Below are 25251 nucleotides of genomic sequence, written 5' to 3'. Positions count from 1 at the left end.
CAAAACCACACCACAAAATCACGATATTAACCAACTTCGATATAATAAAAAAAGTAGAGTTGAGATGAACCTTTGAAGAATCGATTTCGTTGATAATAAAATCAAGAAAGCCCGGACTATAGAATTCCTTATAGGACCTCAACAATGACGAACTTTAACTCCGTATTAAAAAATTTGAGACCCAAAACTAAAGCTCCGTAAATCCAATCGAACTCGAAAACCGACACTATTCACGTACTGTTCATGGCACTGTTCACGGTACTGTTTCTCTCTCAATTTTTTTTTCTCACTCGATTCTCTCTTCTCTCCCTCGTTTTTTTTTCTTCTTGTGAGGAAGATGATTTGGTGATTGTTGTTATTGTGGAGAAGATAATGATGAAAGAATGAGTCTCCCTTTTCCCCTTTTAGAATTTTCCTTATATATATTTTTTATTTGGTTTTTCTTTTTCTTTATTTATTATCCTATGTGGAAGTATATAATTGGTGGCTTGTGGAAATAAGTGTGTGGCATGTGGAAAGATGAGGGTGGCGTGTGGAAAAATGAGTAGGGCGTATGCCTTTTGCATGTATCTAATGAAAAATGAAAAGTGAGGTGTTGGGGTGTCATAGTGAGGTGACAAAGATGCTATGTATTTAATTATTTTTAATTCTTTGTTTGGGAGAAATTATTAATTAAACAAAAGTATGGTAAGGTGAATAAAATAAAAAATAAAAATAAAAATAAATAAAATAAAATAAAAAATGATTAAAATATTTTCTGAAAAAGACAAAATTACGTGTCTACAATATTCATGTTCTTCTAAAGACTCCTTTTTCTGCTCAGGAAGAGCACGTCCTCTATAAAGGTCTGGTTTTCCAAATTGTGTTGCTAGGTAGTCAATAAAATAAAGGTCCCTTCAATCTCTCTACAATAGTTCGTAAAATGTCAACCCCTTGCCATATTTATTAAACAGATTTATTATCGACTTAGCTTTACGTTCGCGCAACATCATAGTAAAAGCACTAAGAAAGAAAGAAAACTTATTGGGACTACATTTGGGACCAGAAAATGACTAGTCTCTGTAAAGTCTTCAGATTTGTTGAGTTGAAATTTCAACATTTGCATTCGTTTCTTATTCTTCTTCTTCTTCAAAATTTCACTAGAAAACTTATACGTTTGATGAGATTTGTCCGGTTATAATTTTGAAAACGGGAAATTGTTGATACATTTTGTAAAATAACTGTCGTTTAGAACGACTACCTTCCTAGTCCTTACACAACTGACCTAAACTTACTGGATTCAAATCAAATCTCTCAATCTAACCATACCATACCATACTATGGAAAATCACCATCCAAACAGACACTTATGGGATATTTCATATTTGGTGTACGCGTAATAATAATATTATTAAAAATCATAATAATTTTTATAGATTTTTCACACATCCACACCCAAGTGGTGGAGTTTTTTTACCTCACTTAAACAGAAGCACACCGCCATACCCAAACATATTGCATATGTTAAATGGCATCCTCCAACACACACTACCATTAAGCTTAATGTTGAGGCGTATGAAACGGAGGGAATACTTATGTTAGATCTTCGACATATATCTACTTTCATTACCAAATAGTAACAATATGAGGAAATTTTTTTAGTTACATCATTAGAGGGTTTAATTTTGGGATGTAGAAATCAAATCAACATTAGATGATCATTACAACAATATTAGTACAATACATCTATCATCTATGCAGAGATTAAAGTACAACTAAAAAAGTATAAATATCGGTCTAAGTTAAGTTTAACAGACATCGCAAAAAGATATGGGTTTTATTCTGAATTGCAAAACATGACAACATTTCTTACATTAAACAAGTTTCTTAACACAAATACTATCATTTGAACTGAAGAAACTAGATTCTGCTAACCCCGTAACTTGAATGGTAGATCCGCCACCCAACAAATTAATCTAGAAGTCCATGCAAGTTCAGACTGAAATTGTCAATATAGTTACTCATGAATCCAGGACTTGAAAGAAGTTCCCTCCATTTCCTATGATTCTCTTTCATTAAACAAGCAATTTGGCTGTCTTTATCCATCACACATTTCACAGCCTTGCACAAATTCTCCTTTGTAAACAAATCATTTTCATCCTTCTCCACTTCTACACCAACCTTAAGTTCATGTTCCATCAGTCTAGCATTTAAAAGGTGATCCAGAGGCCTTGGCAAAAATACCAATTGACAATCACAAAGTGCCAAAGACTCCCACATTGATCCATACCCGCAGTGACTCACAAAACAACCAACTGATTTGTGGCGTAAAATCTTCGTTTGTGGCACCCAACAATCCAGAATCAATCCTTTTTCTTTAACCCTTTCTTTGAATCCCTCTGGCAAGACTTCTTCTGCTGAATTTGTCCCTTCAGGTGGCTTAACCGCTAAAAGGAACGGTAACTTGGTCATTTCAAGGCCTAGAACAAGTTCCTGAAACTGCTTCTTTCCAAGAATCGTTTGGCTTCCAAATGCACAGAACACTACTGATCCTGGCTCGAATTTCTCAAGCCAATTCGATAATCCATGTTCTTCTAAAGGCTCATCTTTCAGCTCGGGAAGAACAGGTCCTGTGTAAAGGACTGGCTTTTCAAGTTGTTTAGCTGCAAAGTCACCAAAGGTTCCTTCAACCTCTCTACATGTTTTCATAGCTATTGCGTCGCAACCTGACTGTGCTTTCTTCAGTCGCACGTCAAATGTCACCTTGCCATATTCATGAAGTACAAACGATAAAAACTTAGTTTCACGTTCGCGCAACACCACAGCAGTAGAAGGGTAACCTAGACATCCACAAAATACCAACTGACCACATCTTTAGAGAGCATAATGGAATTGAAGATTTACAAACAAATAAACATATATATTTAGAAAGTATTCAAATGTCTTTTCATCTTGTAGTTTTAACTATGTCATCTGAAAAAAATAGAATTAACGAGTTGTCAAAAAAGAGAAAGGCAGAACCCATAAATAATTTTCACATGACACATGGAGATATGCGATTTTATCGATCCAATGCCTTAATCATGATATTTCGATATCTTGTTTATGAACTATAGTTTGCTCATTTCGTAAGATTGTATAAGCAGCGAGGAGGAAGAAGTGTAACCTGGTGGTGGCTTTACTAGCTCAGCTGCAGTTGATGTCGTCAAAGTAGTCTTATCATTTGATAAATGTAACGTAGCAGGGCAAACATGTAGGTAAAACACAGTCTTGATACCTCCAACTTCACGTGCTAACTCAGGAATCCAATAAGCAAGATCATAGAAAACGAAATGGGGTTTTAGATTTTGAAGAAAAGATTTGACTTCATCGTATAATTCATCGATAGCTGTTGCTAGTAGAGTCTCCAAAGGTCTAGGCACATCAGCTGTAGTTTCTGCTCCATATGGAAGGCCATCAACATGAGGGATTGTGAATTTGTGGAATGTGATGAGATGAGGATAAAGATTGAGTTTTTGAAGTTTAAGTTCTGTATTTTTAGGCACAAAGAATGTGATTTTGTGACCTCTTTTTGCAAGTTCATTTGATAGATTCATATATGGGATGAAATGGCCAAATGCAAACCATGGGAACATTACTATTTGGAGCTTTGTGTCTTCCATGGACTTCCCCATCGTACGTGAAAGTTGCACACTGAAGATGTTATATTATTCATGCGTTTTTGTTATTTTTATAATGAAAAATCGTCTTACCAATATAATTGTATTTATTGGATATGTCCCGCAATCATGACATTTCGATCGCACATTCAAACTACAAATAATCAAACCAACAACCACACAATACACGTGGTTCAAATTGATTCTGAATCCAAAGATCAAACCAACTACTCAGTTTCATAAAAATTGTCTCACTTTTTCGGAACTAATTTTTAAACTTGTGTACACTTTAAAAAAAAAATTAATTGTAGGTTACAATAAGAAAAATTAACATGTAATTTGGGATAACTATTTATAGTTAAATAGGCAACTAATTAATATGGAATAGAGGAAGTAGTATTTAGTGTAAATTTAAACATAAAATAATTTTTAAAAAATAGATTTACATATAGTAACTATATATAATTGTTATAAATGAGTTTCAAATTGGTAGCTGACTAGTCTTTTTCGATGATTTAATTTCCTTATTGTAACTGAGTACCTCTACTCCACATATCTAACCTACTCAGTGTGTGGGAGACCCACTAGTTCAGATACCAAGAGTACAATCTCATAATTAAAACTTGGAAGCTTTGAAAATACCAAAAATTGCCCTCCTCTCATAAGCATATTGATGGAAAGCTTACATAATTAAAATTTTGAGAAAACACCAATAAGGGTTTGTATTGGAGTAGCTAGTAGTTATTCATTCTTAATCAATGATCTTAGGTTCTAATCCTCTTAGGTATGAAGTCATTTTTGTTAGAGAGTATTTTATCATCCAATGTGATATTTTTTAGCACAAATTTGAATTTAATCTGACTCGATGTGGATATCAAACATTAAATGGAAAATCAAATATAAATTTTTTGAAAAGCGAATAATATCATATAAACTGAGAGTAATAAGAAAGAAAGAAATTTTATTGGGATTGAGAAGCAGAGGTGGAGTGGAATTTAGGAAGCGTGGATGTCTTAGAGAAGTTCGAATACATATTAATGCCTAAAGTGTTAAGGCTCCATCTGAAAATCAAAGCACTTAGCTATCTTATTGACTTTCCAGAGTGCTTTTTTGACTCTTATGTCAATTTTATTATATGATTCTTCTATATTTATACTTAATATGCGTCAAATTTAACGAATGTCGAAGGAGAAAAAATACCTATGTCCGCCCAATAATACAAAAGGAGTAAATTTAAGTGGTGATTATTCAGATTTGTGTTTAGTAGACAAAAGTTATTTTTTTAAAAAAAATTGTTTTATAAAAGTAATTAAATTTAAGATTTACTACACAAAAATCATCTTTCTATTATATAGCTCACAAAAGTCATCTAATTATTGCACCAAAAGACATTATATCTACCTTTTTTTTTTTATCATTTAATTCTTTTTAGAGTTATCTAAAAATAATTTCACATGAATTTTAATATGGAAAAAAAGGACATAAATAGCACTTAAAATGAAATTATTGACACGAAAACGATCATTGAAATTTAATTTAATTTTCTAGCCATTTGTTGACAGCTTTATACAACATTGATATAAATTTGATACATATCTTATACAAAGATGTATTTTATACAATAAAGATGCAATTTCTATATGCATCTTATACATACATATATTTTATACAACAATGATACAAATTATATGCACATCATATTAAAAATACATATTCGATATAACAATGATACAATTTTTATCCATAAATTCGAGGCATTATTTTTTTACGAACTGTATCATTATATCAATTGTATCAATATGATATATGAAATGTATATGAATTATCTGGACCAAAATGACTCAAATTATGAAATGACCATAAAATGAGAAAATTATCCCCTGTAGTATTATTAGATCTAAAATAACAAAATTTTAGCAACACTTTTAGATAATTGCATTAATAGCAATTTAGTTACAAGTTATAGCAACTTATTAAAAGATATATTATTTTAATTATATTTTCAAAATTTATTTTTAATTATATAATTTAAAATCAGTTTCATATTTATAGGATTGTAATCAATATTTTTCTTAAATTGTGTATTGATAATCATGGTAAATATATGTTATTTTTTATTTAAAAGATTACACACTTTTATCAGATAATTTTATTGAAAGAAGATTACGTGTAAATATAATTAATGTTCCGAAAAAAGTATTTGAATCACCTTTCTCTCTCTCCACATTCAAATTCTCTAATACTAATACTGAACCTCACCTCTCTTTCTCCATTATAATACTCAATATTTCAAAACTTTATTGAAATTTGTGTCTCTATATAATATTCATATTCTTTCCTTGAAAATACAAGATTGAAAAAAGTGGGCTTCATATTATATTCATCTTCTTCGTTGAAAAAAGTGGGTTTCATAGTTAATATTCATCTTCTATGTTGAAAAAAGTAACCTTCTTCTTATAAATTCACATTTCAACATGCATATCAATGAATTCTTAGTACTTGTTGCCAAATGATTGGTCATTTATATGTTATTTTCTCATTTAGTGATCATGTCTGTCATCCTTGATCTTTATTTCTTTTTATTTTTTCTAGTAAGCATGTACATGATGTGGTGGTAACAAAGTTGTATTCATGGACTATAACAGTACATACAAACTTGCAAATATTTGATTTTTTTTTTTCTATATTAAATTAGTACAAAATTAGTATTGAATCATTTTTTTATTTACTGTTTGTTTTTCTAATATAGTTAATAATTTGAATTAAATTTTTGGTGCTTGATCATTACTGTTTATTTTTCTAATATTGTTGGTATGAAGAAAGTTTATTTTTTGTATTTATATAGTATTTTTATAATGTTATGCTACTTTAACGTTTTATTTCGTATTTTACATCATTGAATGAAATTGATATGAAATAAGTCGCATCAGATGGGTATTAAATTTGATATCAACTATATCAAATTATACATTTTTTGATTCTGCAATTAGTAATATTTGACATGAGTATTGTATCTTGATTTTTTATTGGTGCTCATTACTCTTTGTATAAGATTGTTGGTATGAACAAAGTTTAGTTTTGATATTTAACATAGTATTTATATAATGTTCTTCATCTTCTTCTGCCAGAAAATAAACACCAATATCAATCATGACTAATACTGATTATTTTTTTATTGCAATAAAAAATTATTTGACATGAAACCACTATCAATTAATTTATTTTCAACATTTACGTTGATTGTTTTTCATGTAATATCCATTACATACACTAAAAAAGTTAGGTAACATAAAATATAATTTTTCTCATCGATTGTCACATTCATAAAATTCATTCAATACAAATGTTGTATATGCGAAACTTCATTGATATTGATTTTAATATCAATTTAATACATTGAGAACTCAAAATAAAAGTATTACTTAAGTATTAAATGAGTATATAAATTAATTACAACTTATCTATTAAAAGTGGGATTATCCTAGAAAAATGTATTCATCAAAACGTAGTTAACATCATTACGCTAATTGGCAATTAGTGACTTTGAGGATGACCACTGAAAACATATTTTTTTTTTAAAGAACAAAAAGAAAAGTATAAGTGACAAAGAAGAACAAGATGACTCAACTACTTTTATTCAGATCTCTCTTTTATTCTTCTTTTTGGTTGTTGTTTTTCTAATATATATTATATTATAATCGTAGGATGGACAACACTGGAACAAAACTAAAATTTAATTTTTTTTTCTAACATATTATGCTAATAAAATTACAAATTAAATAAAATCTATTATCCTACAATTCCATCTTCTTTTAAAATTACTAATTTATAGATCCATTTAATTTGTTAAAGCATATATCACATTTGCCCCACGTACATATTATCTATATCTTATGTATATATATTGTTATATATATTTTTTTTACAAGCTTAGTCAGCATTCAATAGTGATTATAGGATCTAACTGATTTTATAATATACAATCTCAAATATTGTGTGCTATACACCTAATTGAAAGAGAAAATACACAGAAATCATTTGGACGTTGGAAAGAGGAAAACACCAAAGCATAGCAATGCCTCTTTTGTTTTGATTTGTGTAAAATAATACTTCTAAAGAAGTAGTGTATGAAGGTGGAAACTCTTAATGAAGCATTAAAATAGGAGAAAAGAAAATTGGTTAGAGAAATTTAGGATGGATAAATATCAGTAATTAATGTTAACTATATTTAAGGAAGGTAAATTGTATATTAATTGTATTAAATCTTAATTTTCCTTTTTCATTAATTACTTTTTTTGTATTTTCAACAAAACAAAAAAAAACCTTTTTTATATATTTTTTTAAAATGAAAGTTGTTATAACTTGAAAACTTAAAAGTTTTGCTATAACTTGTAATAACTAATCTAATAAGTTTATATAGTTAATTTTTCCCAATAAAATTTATTTGTATCGACTGACCATGAATGTTCAATGACCCAAACATGAATCAATTGTTTTGAAAAGGATCAGCCCATATCCTTTCCTTATTTAATATTTTATACGAGAAAATACGATCTGACACTCCCAAATAGGTTAATTACATTTAAATTACTTTCGCTTCAATTTATTTATCCTACTTTTTAAATGAATGAGACTTGTATCACTATTGCAGAAGTGAAATTCCACATGAAGGGAAATTAAGAAAAGAAGAGTTGCTTGGTAATGTGGCATTACAAGGTCCTCAATAGTAACCATTAGTTTGAGCTTCCTCAGCTTATAGGATTAGCTTATGTGCTTGTCAGCAAGCTCAGGATCTTCAAATATCATAATGCCCCTGGCAAACAAATAGTGCAGTCAGATTTCTCTTTTAACAACATTTTATTATAATGGACATGTTTTTTCAGAAATCTATTTGTCATGTTATATTATGACACAATACATAAACAAATATTCAAACTTACACTCCTACTTTGGTACCAAATCCCTATTAGAAACCCAACTGAAACTAGTTTAGTACTCCTACTTTAGTACGTTTCAAGTTTTACTAGACACTTAATCCCCAATGATTTGTTGATCTCCGTAGTACTCTATATAGGTGGCAAAATCACTCATCAAATCATAAGATGCTCAATGCTAAAAATTTATCCGATGTATACATCAAATTAATGTAATTTATCTAAGTTAAGTGATTAGTAAAATATGTGTTAATTAATTATGATTAAATAACAAAAACTGTAAATCCAAACAATGACATGCATGTAATCTATCAATTATTGATATCCCCATTTATTAGCTCAGTCCAATCAATTTTAGCTTATCAAAGTTTGATACGATATTTAGCGTAAATTAATTCATGAAAAATCTTGTTAAATTGTTTTTATAAAAAATATTTATTTATTTGATATGTTATTATGTAGTCATGACAGAAACAATAATTTTATAAAGTATTAAAAAGGTTTAAAAAAATAAACAAAGTACAGTAAAAATTAGTGAGAATTGAGTGAACGGAATTTTGACTTGTGTTTTAGCTCATTTCAGTCCGAATAGTTTTTGGATGGTTCAGTAACCCGCCCATAACTTAGTCCATATTAATATGCCAAAATTTAGCCCAATACGTCCATTCTAACATATGAAATTCAACTCAATTTATCCATTTGTCACCTTTAGTATTTTTCCATGAATTTCACTTTTGTTATTTCTTTTTCGATATTGTTTTAATACAGAAAACAACCTCTTTACCTTCAAAGTAGAAGTAAGAGTGGGTGTACAATCTACCCTTTCAAACGCACTCCATAAAATTAAGAAAAATAACATAAACATACAACCTTCACTTATGTTTACACAAATTTTCATTCTTACAAAGTAATTACAAAAATCTCAGCTAATTATGTATTTTCGTTGGATGTATCCGGAGCTAATTATGTATTTCGACAGATTCAAAATCGAAAAAATATATCGAGAGCTAATTTTGTATCTTTTGCAAGAAAAAAAAATATATTCGTTAGGTGTATTTTGTATCTCGACAGACCCAAAATAGAAACAAAAATGTACCAAGAGCTAATTATTTATCTTTATAAAGAAAAAAAATATATTTTCGTTAGAAATATTGAGAGCTATTTATGTAGCTCGATAGATACAAAATTGAGATTTTTAATAATTATACAAAACTTTGAAATTTTTAACTCCAAAATATTAAAATTTATGTTGTTCCCCCTAAAGTAGACTAGATATGCTATTGTTGTGATAGAATCCCCGTGACTGACTCAACCCAGTGGAAAAGAGAGTGATGGGCCTTTAGTATATGGGCTTACCCATTATAGATCCAACTACAATTGGACCCAAAATTGAACCAAAGCCCAAAGTTTAAATAAGAAAGCCTTCTTCTTCTTCTCCTTTCCCTTGTCTGTAAACAAACAATGAAATCAATGGAGTCCAAACCCTCAACCGGATTTGGACCCTCCACTACTCCTCTTCTCTCTCTTTCCACTTTCCTCCATCAACACTGCTCCCGTCTCGGTGCCGAGCTCACCAATCGTTTTGACGAAGCTAAACGACTGACTTCAAAACTCGCCGGCGACTTCATTCAGCAGCCGTTGCCGGCGGCGATACGGCGGAGTTTTCCATCCCAGTCGACGAATACGGCGTATTCTTTTCCGTTCGCTTCTGTGTCGCAGCGTCAAGAGAAGGCGGCGAGAAACAGTGGATTGAGCTCGGAGTATGTGGCGAAGACATTGACTGGAACTTCTGTGTACACTGTTAGCAATTCGAATAATGAATTTGTGCTCATTTCGGATCCTAATAGTGCTAAATCAATCGGATTGTTGTGTTTCCGTAAAGAGGATGCTGACGCATTTCTAGCTCAGGTAATATTTCAATTTTTATTTTTTCGTTTAATGAATTCTTTGCTCATAGAGAAGTTAATAAGTTAGAAGTTTAGTAGGTAACAGTGGTGCATTGTGTTGCTGTCCATACTTATTAGTAGTTGTAGTATTGCTCTTGTAGCGAAAGGAGAACTTAGTAAGGTAGAAGCTTAGTAGGCAGCAATGTGTTATATTGCTTATAGAGAGTGAAGGGAGAAGTTGATAAGGTAGAAGGTTAGTAGGTGATTTCTTCCCTTGTGTTCAGGCCTTGGTGGACAGAGTTACCTGGTACCTGTTGTTGGTGGGAGGTGGCAGGTATCTCATGGAATTAGTCGAGGTGCGCACAAGCTGTCCTGGACACCACGGTTATCAAAAAAAAAAAACAAAGAAGGTTAGTAGTAGCAGTGTGTTATGTTGCTGTCCATTCGTATTAGTAGTTGTAGTATTGCTCTTGTAGCGAAAGGAGAAGTTAGTAAGGTAGAAGCTTAGTAGGTAGCAATGTGTTATATTGCATATAGAGAGCGAAGGGAGAGGTTAGTAAGGTAGCAGTGGTGTGGTGTATTGCTGTCCGTTCATATTAGTCGTCGTAGTATTGCTTTTGTGGTTTCTTATCCTTCGAATTCTGTTACTACCGGTTGTTTCTTGTACCGCGATTATTGTATTGTTTTGTTGTAGTTTTTGTTGTATTAACTATGGTTGTTTTTGTTATTATTTGTTGTTTGTTGTATTAACTATGGTTGTTTTTGTTATTATCTGTTGTTTGTTGTACTTCCATTACTCCTTTTTGGTACTGCTTTTTACTATTTTTCCTTAAGCCGAGGGTCTATCAGAAACAGCCTCTCTACCTCCTCTCAGGTAGAGCTAAGGTCCGTGTACACTCTGTTATCCCCATAACTCACTTTGTGGGACTACACTGGGTATGTTGTTTACGCGAACCCGAGATGAACTTCTTTAGCACTTTTACCAAAAAGTAGGAAAGCAAACAGGGGAAAGAAATGAGTATATAAATAGCAGAAAAGAGAGCAAGTTAAAGGTGATTGGTTTATAGGAAATTATTTGGGGTTTGTCATTAGAAGATTATCTTAAAGGATAAATTATTTAGTATTGGAATGTAAAGGACTTGAATATAGTGGAACAGATACAGAAGACTGATAATGTTGACCTAATTAGTTTGTGTGTAGTTTATGAGTAGTTGATATAGTTTCTTTCTTTAAACAATGAAGGCTAGTGTCGTGTATAGGAATAAGTTTGTGTGTAGTTTATGAGTAGTTGATATATTTTCTTTCTTTAAACAATGATGGCTAGTGTGGTGTATAGAAATAAATGTCTGAATGTTTTTCAGGTACGGTTGCGGAAGAAGGAAGTAAGAGGTGGAGCTAAGGTTGTTCCACTGACACTTGATCAGGTGAATGTTTTTGTTTCCTTTGCTTCGATTTTTCCTTTCAAAGATATATCTGCTTGGTAGTTTATTAATTTAAAAAAACTTTGTATAAGTTAGGTTGAAAGTGCTACACTTGAGCCGAGGGTCTTTCGGAAACAGCCTCTCTACCTCCACGAGGTAGTGGTAAGGTCTGCTTACACTCCACCCTCCCCATACCTCACCTGTGGGATTTCACAGGGTACGTTGTTGTTGTTATTTTTTGTATAAGTTAGTAGATTCAATAGATAAAATTGCTAATTTTCAGGATTGAATTTAAATATGTGGTTTACTGTGGGAGACGACCATTTACTTGTTTTAAGGTTTGAACTTTTGCAAGATTTTTAGGACCCTGAGAATGTCTGGTAACATATGTAGGATTAGTGATGGACAATTTTTGTCTCTGGTGCTTATAAGATTGATTGGTGGAAAGTCAGATTACGTATTTATTCGATCTAGTTCTGTTCATATTCAAGAATTTATTCTTGTGAGAATGGGTTGAAAAATTTGATGGTTGTTAAATCATGTATTAGTTAAAAAAGAATTGGACACAAATGTAGCAGAACGGATATACTGATCCTGACTTGTTTGGGATTGGCACATAGTAGATTCAACAAGAATCGGATTTGAATATGCATTATCAGAACATTTTGTATGTTTTATTCATCCACAAAAAAGGGTATAATTTTGTACTCCTTTTGAGTTTCAGAGTTCTGATTAACCCCTTTTAATATCTCTTCTTCTCTTATTAAGTTGAAAAGGAATAATTGAAGCCTAACATAAGAATGGAAGACAATTTTCTCTTTATGCAACTGGTTCAGTTTACTTTAAGTAATCTATTGCAACTAGTTGTAGTTATGTGTATGTTTAAGAATTTCCGTTTTATGTTTTTCCATTTGTTCTTAAAGGTGCTGCTAGGCACTAGTCTCATATTTTGATTGGTTACACCTCTTTCTTTTTTGTATCACCTTGCAGGTTTACATGTTGAAGGTTGAAGGAATCGCATTTCGGTTTTTGCCAGATCCTGTTCAAATTAAGAATGCAATGGAGGTAGTAGTTATCCGCATTGGGCTTTCTTTAGTTTTTTGTCCGCAATCCTTGTAGTTTTCACCCAATGCAGTAGAATTGCAAAGGATGCCGGTTCAGTTGTGCTAATGAAAATTGTACTGTATATTCTCATCTACTTGTGATAATTTTGCATGAAGTACACTGGCATGTAGTTTTGACTGATGACCAGATGCAGTAGAATTACTGACAACCCTCCAATTCTGAGTTTCACTAACATGCCCTTATTTTTCTTTCTCTTTTCTGATAATTAAAATATTTCCAAATTTGAGGTTTTTCTGAGATTTGAACTTGGGTTACTGATATGCCGTGTATGTAGGCTCTTGCTCACTAGCTTAGCAGATGATGCATAGATTACTAATGGCTTCACCTCCATTGCCACCCAACCTCTGTCTCCTCCTAAAGTACCTCTTTGGCTAAATATGATAGTTTAATGCGTGCTTATTAAAAAGTCTGTTCATTTTAACATTGACTTTTTCTGTGACAGTTAAAAGCTTCTGATGTAAAGACTGGATTTGATGGAGTCCCTGTTTTCCAGGTATCATATAAACTTCTTTGCCAACTATATGCAAAAAAAACTTTAGAATTATATACTCAGCCTATGTATTTTTTAGGTTTTTTTCTTTTGAGAAGGATGTATTTTTTAGAATTATGAACATTCACTCACTAAAAAGTTTTTGCTAGATATTCTCTAATTTGTATATAGGGGTGTGGATTGTACTGAATTATGGTTAAACTCTGCTTAATTCCTTAGCTTTTTGTTCTTGTGCAGTCTGATCTCCTAGTTGTGAAAAAGAGAAACAGGCGATACTGTCCAATATACTTTCGAAAGGTATATTGGTTTAATATCTTGAACTATAGCTAGTCGGAAGAAACAGAAAACTAGATATAATTATATACTCGTGATGGTTTTCATTTGAATTTATTTTTTGGTATACAGGAGGATATTGAAAAGGAGTTATCGTCAAGGGGATCTAGAGGATCTAGTGTCTCTCAGAACATTATGGTAAAACACTTTTATATTTCTGTTTGTTTTCTGATAGGGCGTGCAGATAGATTTAGGATGGTCAAACATGGTATTAGGTGAATATAAAATGTCTCTGAGAAAGTTTTTGTTTATAAGTTTCTTGGACTAAATTTCATTGGCAATGATCTCCTTTATCAAGTCTAGCATTGCCTGAGAGTGGAGAGGATTTTAAAATTTGAATTTATGTGCAACAGGTTCCACTTGAAGAAACATAATAAATATTGCATGTGATGGAGAGGATTAGTGGTTAAAAGAGTGGTGTTTCTTTTCCTTTCTAAAGATTCCTGTCAGGCTATCATAGGCTTGTCCATGAAAGGACTGGATTTGATTGCTTTTCTGTGTTCGTCAAGTTTTTGGTCATATGATCCTCCATTGAAACAAGACACTAATAGCAACTAATGTTAACTTACTCATATTCTTTTTCCTCATCAACAGGTGGGGACTTTGGAAGACGTCCTGAAAAAAATGGAGGTAGGTGCTTGGACATCTTATATGTTTTTAGGCTTTAATTTTAAAAGGCTGATTATACTTTGAATGCTTAGAGTCATAGCTTCATTTGATGCCAATAATACCTGTTCTCTCGCACTACACCTTGTAAAGATGAACTTCCCATCCTCGGAATGCAGAATTACAATCAATTACATCTCGGTCTGAAACTTGTTGGGGGGACTGATGCCATATTTACTCATTGCAGAGAAAGTAACATAATGAGTAAAACCAGCTCTAACCCATTCCCTTTCCCTTTTTCAATGGAATGGGGAACATACTGAATTTACTCCAGTAGTTCATACTGTCAAAAGGTGTTTCCCCAAATTTGAATTTCAAACAGTGCATACAAGAAATGTTTTCTTAGATAACATCTTAAAGTGTTTCTATTCTATCCTTTGTTTAAGTAAAAGAACAGTTTGACGACATGGAACCCACCCCCTTCTCTCTCGGTTACTTCTCTTAACTTTTTATTTCCTGTGGCAGATAAGTCAGAGAAATTCTGGCTGGGAAGACCTTATCTTTATTCCTCCCGGTAAAAGCCATTCACAGCACATACAAGATGTCACAAAAGCGTGAATTTCTTGCAAGCAACTCCTGTTTGAAGCAAATCAAAATAGAGACAGGTTCACCTTTCTCCTCTGCACTTGGTCGACCCGAAAAATCCAAATAGTTAAAACTCTGTATGCTTTCTCCCTCTGACTGTTTTATTAGTATTTCCTACAAGCATTTGCTAATTACTTGATATGTTCAGGTACTGCTGGATTAGCTTAAAGATACACAAAGGATCAAGTTTTGCTTGAAAATTTAATGGAGGGAACAACTAACTTGTTATACATTAAAAATCAATGAGTTGGTAACTAGATGCCCAATTCACTTGGTGTCACCTGTACATTGCACATTTTGGATTATTGAAATATGTTCTACTCTTGTTTTGATAATTGATGAGGTCAATTTTGTTGCTAATGCATTCGCTATTTCATACTTTAGGAGGTCATTCTGATCAGGGCTGAAATGAAATCTAATCATATCTGCGATATCAGTGCAGTCACGATGCTTTGCACATTTTAACCTCCCATTTTATTCAAGTGTGAAAGAAACGATAACAAGTTATGGACCCTCTATGGTACCCCAAGTTTGAAACCAAAAATTTTAAATGCTCTGTTTATGCTGTCTTGACTTGTGAATCATGCACGAGTGTGAATAAATAGTAGATGATGTGTTGAGCATGCTGATTTGTAAGCACCAACTGCTACTGAGCCACGCAAAGGGTGAAAGGCCTCAACCAACTGCTGATGTTGGTGGTATAAATATAATTGGAAACTTAATAAAGGACCCTTCTGGAAATGTAGTGATAATTTAATGAACAATTTGATGAACTTGCCGGCCTTCTTTGGATGGATATCTTTGAAGGTGTCTCTTAGACAACAATGGGTTCAACAACATGCCTAGTTTAGTTCCACAAAGTGAGGTTTGAGAAGGGTTGATTGCCTAGTCGTTACCTCTACTTCAAAAGTAGTGGCTATATCTGATAATCCCTCGGTTCAAGGAAAAACAAGAAAAAATAGATGGCAACATTGTGACATTAATATAAATAGATAGCAAGACAATGCATTACTACATATTAACTTTCTGTTCTGTCCTTCACAGTCCAGAACAGCAACATATTGTGGCTAATAATTGGACTTTCTTACTCTTTTCATTTTTGGTCAGTCCTTTTTACCTTTACATATTTCTCTAGAAAAAAGTTTTTGTGATAATTGTGTGGTCAGAAACCTTTTGACATGGAAAAAAATAACGTCTAATTTACCAGCTTATTTTTTATGCTAAAGCTAGCTAGGTAGACAGACTATGAACCTATAAAAAAGAGAATTTTTAACTCATTTGCAACTATGCTCCTTCCATTAAGGTAGTGTTAACAACGTAGTTTTGATAATTACCTTTCTAATTAAAAAAAAAGGAAAAAGGAAGATGCTAGATAGCAAGGGTGAAGTGGCTATTAGTTCCAATATTTGGTGCCTTGTTATGTAACAATAATATCATGTAAATTATTGTGAAAGGGTTGACATTGAGTGTGTACAACAATGATTTTCTACCCTAATATCTCTAGTTTGGTCGATATGGGAATCTATTGTTTTGGTAAAGAGTGGTTATCTCACCTAAAGCCTATTAAAATCATCACTTGTTAAAGGTGATCATTGCTGTTAAATTCATTTAATTTATAAAACAAAATATAGCAATATAATTAATATTAGTTATAAAAATGTGTAGAAAATCAAGTATTGGTGTGACTTGCAATTTTGTAACAGCTAAAAGCGACATTTGTTTGTTCATAAGATATTGACATTCCAACTACAAAAGTTGTTGAAGCTTATAGCTGCCCTTCCAATATTTCCAAATTGTTAATTTTTACATTTTCTTAATTATTTTGTTTACTCTAGATTAATTTTTTTTATAGTAATATTTACTCCAAATGGCAAGAGCCTCTGCTAAGCCAAAAAAAAAAAAAAAAAGATTCGATTTACATGTACCGATTTGAAGTCAAAACTTGAAATTTAAAAATTTGAATTTTTGAAGTTATGATATTTGTAGCTTGAAAATATACTTAGTCATGCATTTTACTAGGCCAAATTTAAAGTTTTACGAGTGAGTGAAACTTCTCAAAAGAAATTAGTTCAGACCAGTTTTAGAGAATTCGCAAATAGTTGAAGTTCAGATTTTGAAAATTATACATAAATTTATGTTTCACATTGAAAATGTGGTTGCACAAGGCTATATACGTTTATATCTACTTATGAATGTATTTTAATTGTTTATAGCTAGTAACTTGTCTTGTTTTTTAGGTCGCTAAACTTACATTTAATGAGTGATTATACATAATTATTTTTTGAGTGATACTAACGTGCTACATTATCAGTACGTAGAAGTTAAACTCGATAGACGAAAAAAGTGTCATTTGCCCTTCCCTTAAAGAAAAACTAATTGACTCTACGGTCATTATCTAACTTGGTATCTTGACAATTAAGGATGGTATTTAAGGAAATAAAACTATACTCCTTTTTATTTTTTCTCAAAATTATAATTACAAAAACAACACTTAAAACATATATATGGCAAACAATTTAAAGCTCCTTTAATTTGATCTCCAAGTAAAGAAAATCTAAAAAGACAAGGGAAACAACACATGGAGCTTTCTTAGTAGTTCTAATTACTTATCCCTTAATCTTTTCATAATTAGGCATCCTCTCTGTCTCTCTAACAACTATTGCCAAACCCCTTTTAAATATAAGTTAATTATTAATCACTCAGAAAATTATAACATATAGTCTCACTACTACTGTCTCACTATACAATTTATTATTAACTTGGAGAGAAAGTGAAAGTGTGCATTTTATATAGCACAAGAACTAGCACTTTGCTTTCTACACTTGTTCCTATTTAATTTTTTTTTTTCTCTCAAAAGAGAAAAAATGATTATTAAGTCCCTTCCTTCTAAAGCATTGATCATAAAAATCAACTTGGTTTTCTTGGCATGCTTCTTGATTGCTTATGCAGCCATTCTTCTCAAGCCATCAACTTATGTTTATCATGAATATGCATCATCTCTTGTTAGATGTTCATTGAGAGAATGTCATCATAAGGTAAGGTGAGCTTTTTTGTTTGTTTGTTTGTTTGTTTTGTAGAAAAAAATGTACAAATTTTGCCCTCCGTTATACTTTTTGATGTCACCCATGCTCTTGGCATTAGCAAATTGTCTCGTATTTGATCAACTTTAATGGAGGAAAGGCCATACTGAACCTTAAAGTATAAAGCAAATACGAGACAGTTTGCTGACGTCAAAGGTATGAATGGAATCAGAGTATAACGAAGGGTAAAATTAGGATAATTCGTAGGGTAAGGTGAAATTTCTTTTTTTTTTGTTGTTGTTGTTGTAAGGAAAAAAGTTTAATTTACTCATTTGTTATTCGAAATATCTTAATTTTGCAATTCATAATACTTTAGGGTTATTCATACCTTTATCGTCAAAAGAGTCTTGTACTTGCTCTAGATTTTAACAGAGAAATCCTCGTTGGATTATATTATTGTTAAAGTCAAAAGCAAGTATGAGACAATTTGGTCAGAGCAAGGGTAAGAATGACGGTCAGAACAAGGTAAGAATGACCTCGAATATAACGAAGGGTAAAATGAATATATTTCGTACACTAAACATGCAATTTAGACCTTTTGTTCTTCTTTTTATTCAAGTTAAAGAAAGTCATAAATCAAGATTCATCTATTTTAAAAAAAAAAAAACCCCATGAACTATTTTTTCTTCTTCTTGTTTTGAATAGGGAGAAGGGGGGATAAAGATGAAGGCAGTGTTAGAAGAAAAGATGGTAATGAATGAAGCAAAAACAGACAAGAAGATGGTGATAAAGCGCGAAAAACCGAGTTTTTTAAACAAAATGGGGAGAGGAATGAAGATAGGAATGGTAAATATGAAAAATGAAGATGTTACTGAATGGAAAGCGCATGGACAAGTAATAAAAATAAAATTCGAGAACGTCTCGAATTTATTAGAATGGAAAGACTTATTTCCAGAATGGATAGATGAAGAGGAAGAAATGGATGGGACATATTGTCCAGAAATACCAATGCCAAATTTCAATAGTTATAGCAATAACATGGACATGTTAGTTGTGAAATTGCCCTGTAAATATCCACAAGAAGGATGGGGAAGAGATGTTTATAGGTTACAAGTGAATCTTGTGGCAGCAAATTTGGCTGTGAAAAATGGAATTAAAAGGAATATGAAATTGATATTTTTGAGTAAGTGTAGACCTATGGTTGATGTGTTTAGATGTGAGGAGTTGAAGAAAAAAGAGGGGGATTGGTGGTATTATAAGCCTGATATGGATAAATTGGCTCAAAAAGTTTCATTGCCTATTGGTTCTTGTAATTTGGCTCTCCCTCTATGGGGAAAAGGTATGTTGCACTTTTAAGCTTTTATATCTTTTGCTGCTTCTTTTTTATATATATTAGTATAAAATACTTTGCGTCTAGCCGTTGAAAGACACTTATTTAAATCCTAGAAAACACAAAAGAGTCGACGAATCCCTCTTATAAGTTGTTTCCGTCGTAGATGTGAAAGGCCCTCCTGACAGTCGTGTGTATTTATTTCTGTTCTCGAATGAGGATATTTGTTTTAACAAAGAAAAGAATAAAGAAATCATAAAGAACAAAACAACTGTCCAACTCTCTCCCAAATACAAGGGAGCGGCAACAGTACTACTTTTATATGTAATAGTATAAAATACTTTGCATCTCGCTGTACACTTATTTAAACCTTAGAAAACAGAAAAGAGTCGAGGGACTCTTAGTTGTTTCCGTCGTAGATGCAAAAGGTGATGCACAATTGATAATTGAAGACCAATTGTGAAGCAGTTTTAGGAATTATCTTCGAAAAACTGGTGTACTGATCAGGAAAAATCTAAGAATTTAACTAAGAATAGGAAGAAATTGAGAGAGAGAAAAGAGATATTGTCGTTATTCAATGGATGTAACAATTAGTACAATGGTTTATATAGCTAAAACTCTTAATTGGATAGTTGTAACTGCCTTAACTAACTTTGGGACGCAGCTACAGTAAAAATAGATTTTTAAACTACCACTATCATTTTAATAGTTTTAACTAACCAATGTCAGCTCAGCTTAAAGGTCATCCTGACAATCGTATATTTTTGTTTTCGAATAAGGATATTTGTTTTAACGAAGAAAAGAGCGGCCACTAACTCTCAGCCTGCGGAAGAAAACTCCACATACCGGAAAAGAAATTCTTCGTAACTTTCTCAAAAACTTAGTGCCATTGGAATGTGGTAAAATAAAAAAAAACAAATATATAACGCGCCAGGTAGGGGTCGAACCTACGACCTTCTGCTTAGGAAACAGACGCTCTATCCACTGAGCTACAGGCGCTGGCTTGTTAGAGAGTGGTGGAAAATATTATTAATATCTATTTCATTAAATTCTCTTCATCTAATTATATTAATTCTTTCAAACGTTTTCATCACCTAACTGAAATAATCTTGTTAATATTGTCTGGCTATTTTTGTATACAGTCATGAGTTTTAAGTTACATACTCATCATTGTCAGAAACTTTTATACAATCAAATCATCTTTATTTATTGCAGCAGGTAACTTGTCTTACCTTTCAAAATTGCAAATCTCCCATTTTTAAAAAGTTATCAATAAGTATTTTTCATATGACATGATAGTATAAAACATAAATTCTTTACAACAATTGTACGTGTGTATAAACGTAAATTCTATAAGAAATTAAATATATCTACTAATTGCATGTACAAATTAAATACGGAATAGGCAAAGGTGTGTGATGAAAATTACACGAAAATGATTTATCAATTATATTTTTTAATTTCTTCATAGAAAGTCAACGAAAATAAAATCTAGCTACTGTTCTCCTCAACTAATCAAGAAGTTCATAATACAAATACAAATGAATTGAACATAAGGTGCAAGCTCAAATATTTATTAGTGTACATGCTAGGAACTTTCTATTAATTACTTCACTAACCTCCAATTTTATATGTTTATTGCTACTATTTTAATTTCATATATTAATAGAAAAATACTATGTGCTACTATACAACTCGTTATCACATAATTGCATCAATACATATGCATGATGTTTTCCGTACCATATCATTCGAATTAAAATATAACGACGACAAGTAGACTCTGAACTTTATGGGTTCAGAATTCTAGGATCGGTTTCAAAGTGCTGGTGATTGAATTTTGGATTTAAATTTTATACATATTAAGTGATAGTTTTAACAGAGATATAGGATTTAAATCAAATCCACGGGTACATATTACTCGCTTATAATTCCTTATATCATCGATGTATATAAGATAAATCCATCTATTTAGTTATTTGTTTTGCATGTTCTTTGATATTTATGCTCCGGCAACTTTTTATGACATGTTTGGCAAACATATTTTGATTTCAGAAATCAACGAGGTCTATGACATATCCAACATTGAAAGCAGCACAAAAATAGCAAGAAGAGAAGCCTATGCAACAGTTCTTCATTCATCTGAAACATATGTATGTGGTGCAATCACACTAGCTCAGAGCCTTCTTGGAACTGGAACCAAACGGGACCTTATTCTTCTTCTGGATAACAGTATATCTGAGGCCAAACGCGAGGCGCTTATGAAAGCTGGGTGGACACTACGGTTCATAAAGAGGATAAGAAACCCTAAAGCTGAGAAAAATACGTATAATGAATATAATTATAGCAAGTTCAGGTTATGGCAGCTCACTGATTATGAGAAAATCATATTTATTGATGCGGATATTATCGTTCTTCGTAACATGGACCTCCTTTTTCATTTTCCACAAATGACAGCTACTGGTAAGACCTAATATATATCTCCCGTTGTTTCAATTTAGGCATCTTACTTTTTTTTTCTTTTCAGTATTTCTGTTTTACTTTAATTTTGGGGTGTGTTTGGTACGGAAAATGTTTTGCATGGAAAATATCAGCTTCTTGGATAATCTCTTTCTAAAAAGATAAGCGATTTTCTTATGTTACTTAGTAAGTCGAAAACATTATCTCAAAGAGCATTCATATATATAAAGGTCGAAAACAATACCTTTTGGGTGCGTTTGGTACGGAAAATGTACTGTCTTGCATGGAAAATATCTTCTTGGATACTTTGTTTTTCTGAAATAAGTGATTTTCTTACTAGTGTGTTAGTAAGCCGAAAACATTATATCTCAAAGAGCATTTATATATATATAAAAGTAAAAAAAAAAACTATCAAAACTTTCAAAATTATATTCATCGATTAATATTTAAATCTTGAATCTTTCATCTGATCTGCAGGTAACGACGCGTCAATCTTCAATTCAGGAATAATGGTGATCGAGCCATCAAATTGCACCTTCAAAATGTTCATGCAACGTACAAAAGAGATTGTTTCATATAATGGAGGTGACCAAGGTTTCCTTAATGAAGTATTTGTGTGGTGGCATAGGTTACCTCGAAGGGTTAATTTTTTGAAGAATTTTTGGTCAAATAATTCGAACGAGGTCAGCATTAAGAACCAACTATTCGGGGCAGATCCTCCAAAAGTATACGCCATACATTATCTCGGGTTAAAGCCATGGGTATGTTACAGGGACTACGATTGTAACTGGGACATAGGTGATCAACGTGTTTATGCTAGCGATGTCGCGCATAAGACATGGTGGAAATTACATGACTCCATGGATGAGAATTTACAGAAATTTTGTGGGTTAACAGAGAGGAGGAAAATTGAATTACAATGGGATAGAAAAATGGCTGGAAAAATTGGATTTAAAGATGAACATTGGAAGATTAATGTTACTGATCCTAGAAGATTTACTTAATTTTTTTTTCTTTTTTTTTTTGGATATGTTTTTTCTCATGATTTAATTTTTCTTTTTTTGGTCCTTTTAATTAGGAGTTTAATTTGTCATGTATTACAGTAGTACTTTTGCACAGAGAAATGATGAGCATAGCCTTCACTATTTATTGATGTGAATATATAAAGATGCTTGTGCTTCATTTTTAGAACATGAGAAAAATATATAGATTGTATCCCCTTTTTACTAATATTATAATAACAGTTTATTATCGTGCATTCAGATATTCAAATATATCGGAACAAGTACAATGCATTAAGCGTAATATATATCAATAGTACTAACACTTAAGGACTCAACAATTTATCAAAATGATTTTTCCCAACTAATACGTTAGTACATTCTAATTTGTTTAACACACGTTATTTGTTATGATTTGTCCTGAATTTTCTACCTTACTTGTAGGTTTTGTAGTTCTATAAATAGAAGATCTCTCTTCTCGAGCTATAACACAATAACATCAACAATGTAGTTGTTTATGAGTCTTGTTTAGGGGGGGATATTCTTCCGGTGGATTATATGTTTTTTAATATTAGTTTTTCATACGTAAGTCGTTTAACCAACCATATTAATAATATATTTTTAGTATTATGTTTTTCTTTGTCATCTGATTTATCATCTCTATGATTTGCAAACTTTAAACTTCCGCGCATGACGTCCTCTTGAGTTTGAACTCAACATTATTTTGATATATTTTGAGTTTTTCCAACTTATACGTCAGTACATTCTAATTTGTTTAACACACGTTATTTTGATATTAATATCCGAAAATATTATTTGACATATCAGATCCATTAATAATATTATAAGTAGTAAACGACTTTCAAAACTTTTTTGAATATTTCAAACTCATTTAACTCTTCAATGTGCATCCAATATCATTGATTTAATATAGATCAGATAATTAATTTATTAATTTTTTTCTTCAATTAACTATCATCATATAAAACGAGACAAACAAAATAATTTAGAATAAGGTCCATTTTAAGTAGGATACAGTAGGATAGGACTATTTATAAAATGTTATGAGGTAGAGTGGTACATTACAAAATTAATTAGTCAACTATAGTAGTTAACGATATCGACAAACAAATCAAATATTTTAAGTTAAATTATGTAAGACAGATAAGTATATAATTTTTCATAATAGAAAAATATGAAATTTGGTAGAACTTGGGTTGTTGTATAAATTTAATGATCACTAGCATAACTAACGCAGTGATTGATATACTTTAAGTTCAAAAATAAATCTTTTATTTACTCGCTTTCATTTTTTTCCTGAAATAGTGAATGTTGCATTAGTTAAATTTAGTTGTTTGATACTCAAACCTCTTCGCAACGGTCATCTTCTATAACAATATTTCACTATAATAGTCATATTCGCTTTGAAACCGATTTCATATTATGCTATATATTATGTTCTCTATAAAAACATCTTGACATAAAAAAAAAAATTAAAAAAAAATCCAAAGAATAACAACGTTATTATAAAAAGGTTTGATGAAATATTAATTTTAACGTTAGACGAATCGTTGGGGTGGAAGAAAAGGTAAAATAGCAAAATGATTGGGGTGAAGGCCAAGAATTGTTATGGTTGATAATGAAAGAGTGGAAATTCAAAGAGTACATTAGTTGAGTAAATTAATTTTAGGTGCACCTAACAGGTGCAAATAATTTGTTTAAAATACTACATTATACCATAATTCAAGTAACACAATATATATTTATTTTTTGTATGAGAAAGTTCTAACAGAAACTTTTTAAGAAGCTTCCAAAGAATGCAAATCTGAGATCATGTGTTGTCGGTAATATATTTAAAATGAAAAACTCTGCATGTTTAATATTTTTAGTTTATTTTTTATGTTGGATCCATAAACATTAACTCTTATACAAAACAATTTTGAAAATTTTATTAGTCATTATTCTTTTAGCCACGTAACAAGTCGTGTTATATATATGGGGCATAACCAACCTCCGCAAGAAGACGATAAAAAACGATCTTTGGAGGTCACTTTTGAAAAAAAATATTTTAAAAACTTATCTTTTAATAAATCAACTTCTAAAGTGATTATTTTACATCAAAAATGGAGAAAATGCAAATCAACCTTTAAAGGTTGGTTTCTTTTTTGAAAAAGAAAAATGTAAAATGAATGCTCTTTGGTGGTCGATTTTGTTAAAAAATAATTCACTTTCTTTCAATGATTTGGTTACTAAAAAATTGTCTCTTCTAAAAATTATTTTAACAAAATTACTTTTCAAAATATATAATTTTTAAAAGCTTATCGGCTTATAATGGTTCGATGTCTGAAACACAAATACAACG

General features: G+C 31.4%; 3 protein-coding genes and 1 non-coding gene across 6 annotated transcripts; 2 read left to right on the top strand and 2 right to left on the bottom strand.

Moving 5' to 3' along the window:
• Positions 1 to 1797: 1797 nt before the first annotated feature.
• LOC107867843 (anthocyanidin 3-O-glucoside 2'''-O-xylosyltransferase) lies at positions 1798 to 3864 on the bottom strand. The gene is made up of 2 exons (XM_016714292.2): positions 3146 to 3864; positions 1798 to 2819 (listed from the first exon to the last, which is right to left on the bottom strand). The coding sequence occupies exons 1-2, from the start codon at positions 3651 to 3653 to the stop codon at positions 1951 to 1953; spliced, it is 1377 nt and encodes a 458-aa protein (XP_016569778.2). The 5' UTR covers positions 3654 to 3864; the 3' UTR covers positions 1798 to 1950.
• Positions 3865 to 9981: 6117 nt separating this feature from the next.
• Positions 9982 to 15413, top strand: LOC107867842 (protein TIC 22, chloroplastic). 2 transcript variants are annotated; one of them, XM_016714291.2, is made up of 9 exons: positions 9982 to 10480; positions 11820 to 11882; positions 12870 to 12944; positions 13447 to 13497; positions 13732 to 13791; positions 13900 to 13965; positions 14422 to 14457; positions 14959 to 15098; positions 15227 to 15413. In XM_016714291.2, exons 1-8 carry the CDS (start codon positions 10034 to 10036, stop codon positions 15049 to 15051), a joined length of 891 nt encoding a protein of 296 aa, XP_016569777.2. In that variant the 5' UTR covers positions 9982 to 10033; the 3' UTR covers positions 15052 to 15098; positions 15227 to 15413. The 2 variants fall into 2 exon arrangements, 1 of the variants encoding a protein (XP_016569777.2); XR_001673377.2 differs by having other exon boundaries at positions 9992 to 10480; positions 14959 to 15155.
• Positions 15414 to 17787: 2374 nt separating this feature from the next.
• On the top strand, positions 17788 to 23076 carry LOC107867841 (UDP-glucuronate:xylan alpha-glucuronosyltransferase 2). Of its 2 annotated transcripts, none has more exons than XM_016714289.2 (4): positions 17788 to 18113; positions 18804 to 19437; positions 21484 to 21891; positions 22366 to 23076. In XM_016714289.2, exons 1-4 carry the CDS (start codon positions 17943 to 17945, stop codon positions 22890 to 22892), a joined length of 1740 nt encoding a protein of 579 aa, XP_016569775.1. In that variant the 5' UTR covers positions 17788 to 17942; the 3' UTR covers positions 22893 to 23076. The 2 variants fall into 2 exon arrangements, with proteins under 2 accessions (XP_016569775.1, XP_016569776.1); XM_016714290.2 differs by having other exon boundaries at positions 17984 to 18118.
• TRNAR-CCU lies at positions 20355 to 20427 on the bottom strand. Its single transcript has one exon. It is a non-coding gene; the product is annotated as a tRNA-Arg (tRNA).
• Positions 23077 to 25251: the final 2175 nt, after the last annotated feature.

The sequence above is a fragment of the Capsicum annuum genome, chromosome 4 (assembly GCF_002878395.1).
Source record: "Capsicum annuum cultivar UCD-10X-F1 chromosome 4, UCD10Xv1.1, whole genome shotgun sequence".
In the NCBI taxonomy this organism is placed as follows: domain Eukaryota; kingdom Viridiplantae; phylum Streptophyta; class Magnoliopsida; order Solanales; family Solanaceae; genus Capsicum; species Capsicum annuum.
The sequence above is the reverse complement of the archived record's forward strand: the minus strand, read 5'-3'. Positions and strand labels throughout refer to the sequence as shown.

What these genes read in the sequence shown, in the direction of transcription:
- LOC107867843 (XM_016714292.2), bottom strand. Translation starts at nt 3,653, where the DNA reads ATGGGGAAGTCCATGGAAGACACAAAGCTCCAAATAGTAATGTTCCCA. An exon ending in GCTAGTAAAGCCACCACCAG is followed by an intron (nt 2,820 to 3,145) that starts GTTACACTTCTT and finishes GTGGATGTCTAG; the next exon opens with GTTACCCTTCTACTGCTGTG.
- LOC107867842 (XM_016714291.2), top strand. Translation starts at nt 10,034, where the DNA reads ATGAAATCAATGGAGTCCAAACCCTCAACCGGATTTGGACCCTCCACT. An exon ending in ATGGAGTCCCTGTTTTCCAG is followed by an intron (nt 13,498 to 13,731) that starts GTATCATATAAA and finishes GTTCTTGTGCAG; the next exon opens with TCTGATCTCCTAGTTGTGAA. An exon ending in GTCCAATATACTTTCGAAAG is followed by an intron (nt 13,792 to 13,899) that starts GTATATTGGTTT and finishes TTTGGTATACAG; the next exon opens with GAGGATATTGAAAAGGAGTT.
- LOC107867841 (XM_016714289.2), top strand. Translation starts at nt 17,943, where the DNA reads ATGATTATTAAGTCCCTTCCTTCTAAAGCATTGATCATAAAAATCAAC. An exon ending in TCTCCCTCTATGGGGAAAAG is followed by an intron (nt 19,438 to 21,483) that starts GTATGTTGCACT and finishes TTTTGATTTCAG; the next exon opens with AAATCAACGAGGTCTATGAC. An exon ending in TCCACAAATGACAGCTACTG is followed by an intron (nt 21,892 to 22,365) that starts GTAAGACCTAAT and finishes TCTGATCTGCAG; the next exon opens with GTAACGACGCGTCAATCTTC.